This window comes from Solanum stenotomum, chromosome 5 (genome assembly GCF_019186545.1).
Source record: "Solanum stenotomum isolate F172 chromosome 5, ASM1918654v1, whole genome shotgun sequence".
In the NCBI taxonomy this organism is placed as follows: Eukaryota; Viridiplantae; Streptophyta; class Magnoliopsida; order Solanales; family Solanaceae; genus Solanum; species Solanum stenotomum.
Window position 1 is genome coordinate 39,067,684 of NC_064286.1, and position 4,789 is coordinate 39,072,472.

A 4,789-nucleotide genomic window follows, 5' to 3' on the forward strand; every position below is an offset into this window, starting at 1 on the left:
CTTAACTCTTAATCCCAAGACAAAAGAGCAGATTAAGAAGACAAAATTTGGGTATCTGCAAAATCATCATATATTCATACTCCATATACAACAACTTATTGGTCCTAATTCTTAAATCGTTTACACAACTGTCAGCCAAACTTTTCTTGCTAATACAAGTACAGAAAAGCTAGCAAAAATTAGAGAATCTAGATATTCCAATCACAAGTAGGAAAGAGAAAGTACAGGCCTAATTCTTGATTAATAAATCTTAGAAAATAATTTGAAAATAAACCTTGATAATAAACTAGGATGTCGATATAACCCAATTCCATCACCAACACCCAATTCGCGATCCTTGATCAATTCAAGTAAAGATGCAAAAAACGTATGGACTAAAATAGAATGTGCTTTCTTTAAGACCTTTCAAGAACAAACAGCTTGAGTTGTCACAGGAATTAAGCTTTTTTTTCCCTTATTTAAGGTTTGGACTCTACTGTTATGGATATATAGTTTTCTCTACTGACATTTCAAGAGTTGAAGTTGCCTTTCTTCTTCTATCCTTCTTCTGTTCTAGTTATTAGCTAGGATTTTCATAAACACTTGAGCAGCGAGCAACTTTGATTATGCAGAAAAATGGAAACAAAGACTTGAATGAATGTAGCATTGTTCTTGTGCTAATGCAAAAGCTTTCAGTCAGATGATTAAAAGATTTTAGACCCTAAATTGTTAAAAATTAGTTGTCTTAACTTAAAGCATCTCTGTTCAATTTAGAAATCACATTCCTTTATACAAACATGCCCTAATACTTTGTACTCTTACTTTCTATAGATATCTTATTTACTGCACTCTATTGTACAAAATCCATCAACTTAAAGATTCAGCTCTGATGATTAAGGGGGTAATCTTATATTAATGAGGGTATGCCAAAATGGGGTCCTTAATTAGGTCATGTTAATTAGGTCCTTATTTCCAGGCATTTTTTGTGAGTATATCAACTTATTTCTCACATTAAGCTTATTTCTAGGTTGACAAAGAGCATCACAACTATCTAAACTATTATAAAAACTTCAAAGAACACTATAATAATAGGGAATGAAAACACAAGTGCGAAAAGGGAATTGCGCAGACTAAATTGGGAACTTCAAAAATTCCAATTTCATGATTATGTCTTCAGCTATTACAATTACATGAAAGAGTAATACTAAACCAAAGACTATGATATTATGTTGTTTTTGGTCCTAAATTATTGGACCTTTCCACTAAGAGCCAACCTGAGAAAGCAATTTGAACACTAAACAGGAAAATCTAGGATCCCAATAAAGCCTAATTTCATCACCATCGCCCAATCCGCGATCATTGTACAATTCGATGCACCAAAGAGAAAAATCATCATTGTACACCTTCCTTAGCCAAACACTTCCACCTTCATACTTCTTAGAGACATTCCTCTCAGTTACATCCCACATGTCAACACACACAATACAACCATTCTCCAAAGTTTTGGCCATTTCCAAAGTCCAGTATCGAAAGATGCACTCAAACATCTCAAAAAATGGAATCATCAGCATTCCAACAACGATCTTGTCATGGGTAATCTTTTTCTTGATCTGCCATGGGTTTTGCAAATCGATTTTTGGGGCAGGGTACAAGTACCTTATCTCCACTAGTTCTCGAGTCATTGCGTGTGGAGTGTTGTTAACTTTGCAAGCTTCTTCTTTAGCTTTTGATGGAAAAGAATTGTAAAAGAATGTCTTCTTCAAGCTAAGCAAAGGCCTTTGATCTGCCATCGCAGAAACCAAGGAAGGATACAATTTTTAAGAAAATAAAACACTGAAAAAGAGAGAGGCAGTAACACCTTATAAAGACACAAATTAGGTTTTCTATTCCAACTTTGAGCGGGAACCAGAGAAAATTATTACTATTTTTAAATTTTAAACTTATTTCAAAGAAGAGTTATAAAATAGGAAAAGTGTGTCATTTTGGCATTTAAATTCAGGATAATAATTCCAAGATTGTTATCTTATGTGAAATGTGGATAGAAATATGAGTTTAGCTAATATCCATCGATGGTGTAGAATTTTTTACATGGTAAAGTAACTAAATGGGCAAATCCAACTTTTGGTACTAATTCTTGAATCATTTGCACAAGTATCAGCGAATCTTTTCTTGCAAATACAAGTACAGAAAAGCAGACAAAAAATTGAGAATCCACATATTCCAATCATAGGACTAGGTCGTTAATCAAGAACCTTAGAAAATTATTTGAAAATTGACTTTGATCAATTTCACGATGGATAGAGAATAGTCATCAGTACTCAACTTCCTAAATGGAATCCGCAACTTCCAAAAGTATGTTCTTCCTAGGTAATCTCTTTCCTGATTTGCCTCACGGTATTCGGATCGAATATCAGGGGAGGGCCTATCTCTATCAGCTTTTGAGTCTTTACTCTTGATGTGTTGTTAACTTTGTAGGCTAGTTCTTCAGCGCTTGATGGCATGAAACTGGTGAGAGTATATATTTGTGGGTCATTATTGTGATAAACGGCTATTTATGTCATTTTTTCTTATTTATTTGAGTTATTTAGCAAATAAATTACCATTTACATTTTGTTCTTATGTGAACTTTACCCAAAATATAACCCTTAAGAAATTATCCTCCGGGATAATATTAGATTGGCTATAATGTTTGTTCATATATTTCTCAACTTTAGATACACCATAATATGCTATTGTCTGATGTTTGTAATAACTTACATAATTTTAGATCGTAGTTAGACATTTCTCATACGATTATCAGGTTGCTCAAAAGGGATCATTAGACTGTTTCCTGAAAGGTACGTAAAACATGTAAGAGATTTTTTTAAAAAGGTCATTTATTAAAGAGAAAAGGCTCAAATATGTCATCGAACTTCAGAAAATTTCACAAGTTGTCCCCCAAATATAGTGGTCCTGATTTTTTGTCCCCCATAAGGAAGTCTTTTAAGGAATGTCATTCCGTGTTAATGGGGTCCTGGGAAAGGCCTGACGCCAAGGGGTGTGATGTAAATAGCCTACCCTAGTGCAAACATTAGTGACTTCTTTCATTGGTCAAAACATATAGGTCACACATAGATAACTTTATGTTGTTTCAAGGATCTCCTCCCGCTATAGCAATATCTATGTAAATCTAGTAATAGATTCATATTATATGAAATATTAAATAAACGTAAAAATACTGATGAATAGACTCATAATACAAAAACATTAAATAATATGAAAAACACATGACAATTAGACTTGTAACATGAAAACATTAAATAATGTGATAATACACGTAATAAAATCATATTACACTAAAAGTGGAAAGCCACAAAGTTACAAGCTGAAATATCATTTTACCCCTATTCTAATTCAAAATATTATGAAATATCGAACAAGTCAAATATTAATTATTAAAAATATTCCACATTCTTTTCACCTCCTAACTTAATTGCAAGCTAGAAAGTCAAAAATTGACCATATTCAATTTGTAAGTTACACAGTGACCAGTTAATAACATATGATTAATATGTAAAAAAAAATTGAAAATGACTATGGTTAATTTATTGATTAACTTTTGAATAATATCATTTTACTGCAAGTTGAATTTTTCTTTTAACATAGTTCTTCCAATCATGAATTTAGTTTACCCTAATAATAAGAATGATATTTGTTAATAACATGCAAAACTTCTCACATTTCTGATGAATATATACAATTAATTAAAGAAAAATTAATAGTTATGTAACTTAATGAAATTCTATTAAATATTAAATAATTGCTAAACGTTGTCAAATATTTTGTTATCCAACCATGTAGTACTCCCTCCGTCCAACGATTGTTTCCACTATACTAAAAATAGTTGCCCAACAATACTTGTCCAATTTAGAAAATCAAGAGATAATTTACCTTTTGCGTCTATTTTACTCTTTCTATTAAATACTATTTATCATCTAACACATTTTTTAAAGCATTAAATTACATAGTGACCAGTTAATAATATATGATTAATATGTAAAAAAAAAAATGACTATAACTTTAGTTAATTTATTGGTTAACTTTTGAATAAAATCATTGTATTGCAAGTTGATTTTTTCCTTTAACATATTTCTTCCAATCATGTATTTAGTTTACCCTAATAATAAGAATGATATATGTTAATAACATGCAAAACTTCTCACATTTCTGATGAATATAGACAATTAATTAAAGAAAAACTAGTAGTTATTTAACTTAATGAAAATCTATTAAATATTTAATAATTGCTAAATATTGTCTAACATTTTGTTTTCCACCATTTAGTACTCCCTCCGTCCAACAATAGTTGTCCACTATACTAAAAATAGTTGTCCAACAATACTTGTCCAATTTTGAAAATCAAGATATAATTTACCCTTTGAGTCTATTTTACCCTTTCTATTAAATACTATTTATCATCTAACACATTTTTCAAAGCATTAATTTTAATAAAGTCAAAGGGTACGATAGTAATATTACCCTTATTATTTATTGTTTCTTAAGGGGTGTGTCAAGTTAATAGTAGACAACTTTTGTTGGACAGAGGAAGTGACAATTAACACTAATGATGAATTTATATTTAATTTTGCTCATTAAATATCTTATATAAATTAGGGAGAAGGCACAAGTACCCCCCTAGACTGACCAAATTCCAGAGACACACTTTAACTAAACTAAGGTCCTATTTACCCCCTGAACTCATTTTATATATAATATTGTACACCTTTTGGCTTATGTGAAACACCCCGTGACTCCACGCAGTTGAGGCGTG

General features: G+C 31.0%; 1 protein-coding gene across 1 annotated transcript; it reads right to left on the bottom strand.

Moving 5' to 3' along the window:
* Positions 1-1,241: 1,241 nt before the first annotated feature.
* LOC125863941 (uncharacterized) lies at positions 1,242-1,769 on the bottom strand. The gene has a single exon (XM_049543906.1). It carries the CDS (start codon positions 1,767-1,769, stop codon positions 1,242-1,244), a length of 528 nt encoding a protein of 175 aa, XP_049399863.1.
* Positions 1,770-4,789: the final 3,020 nt, after the last annotated feature.

Excerpts from the sequence above, each read along its gene's own strand:
- LOC125863941 (XM_049543906.1), bottom strand. The coding sequence starts at position 1,769 with ATGGCAGATCAAAGGCCTTTGCTTAGCTTGAAGAAGACATTCTTTTAC.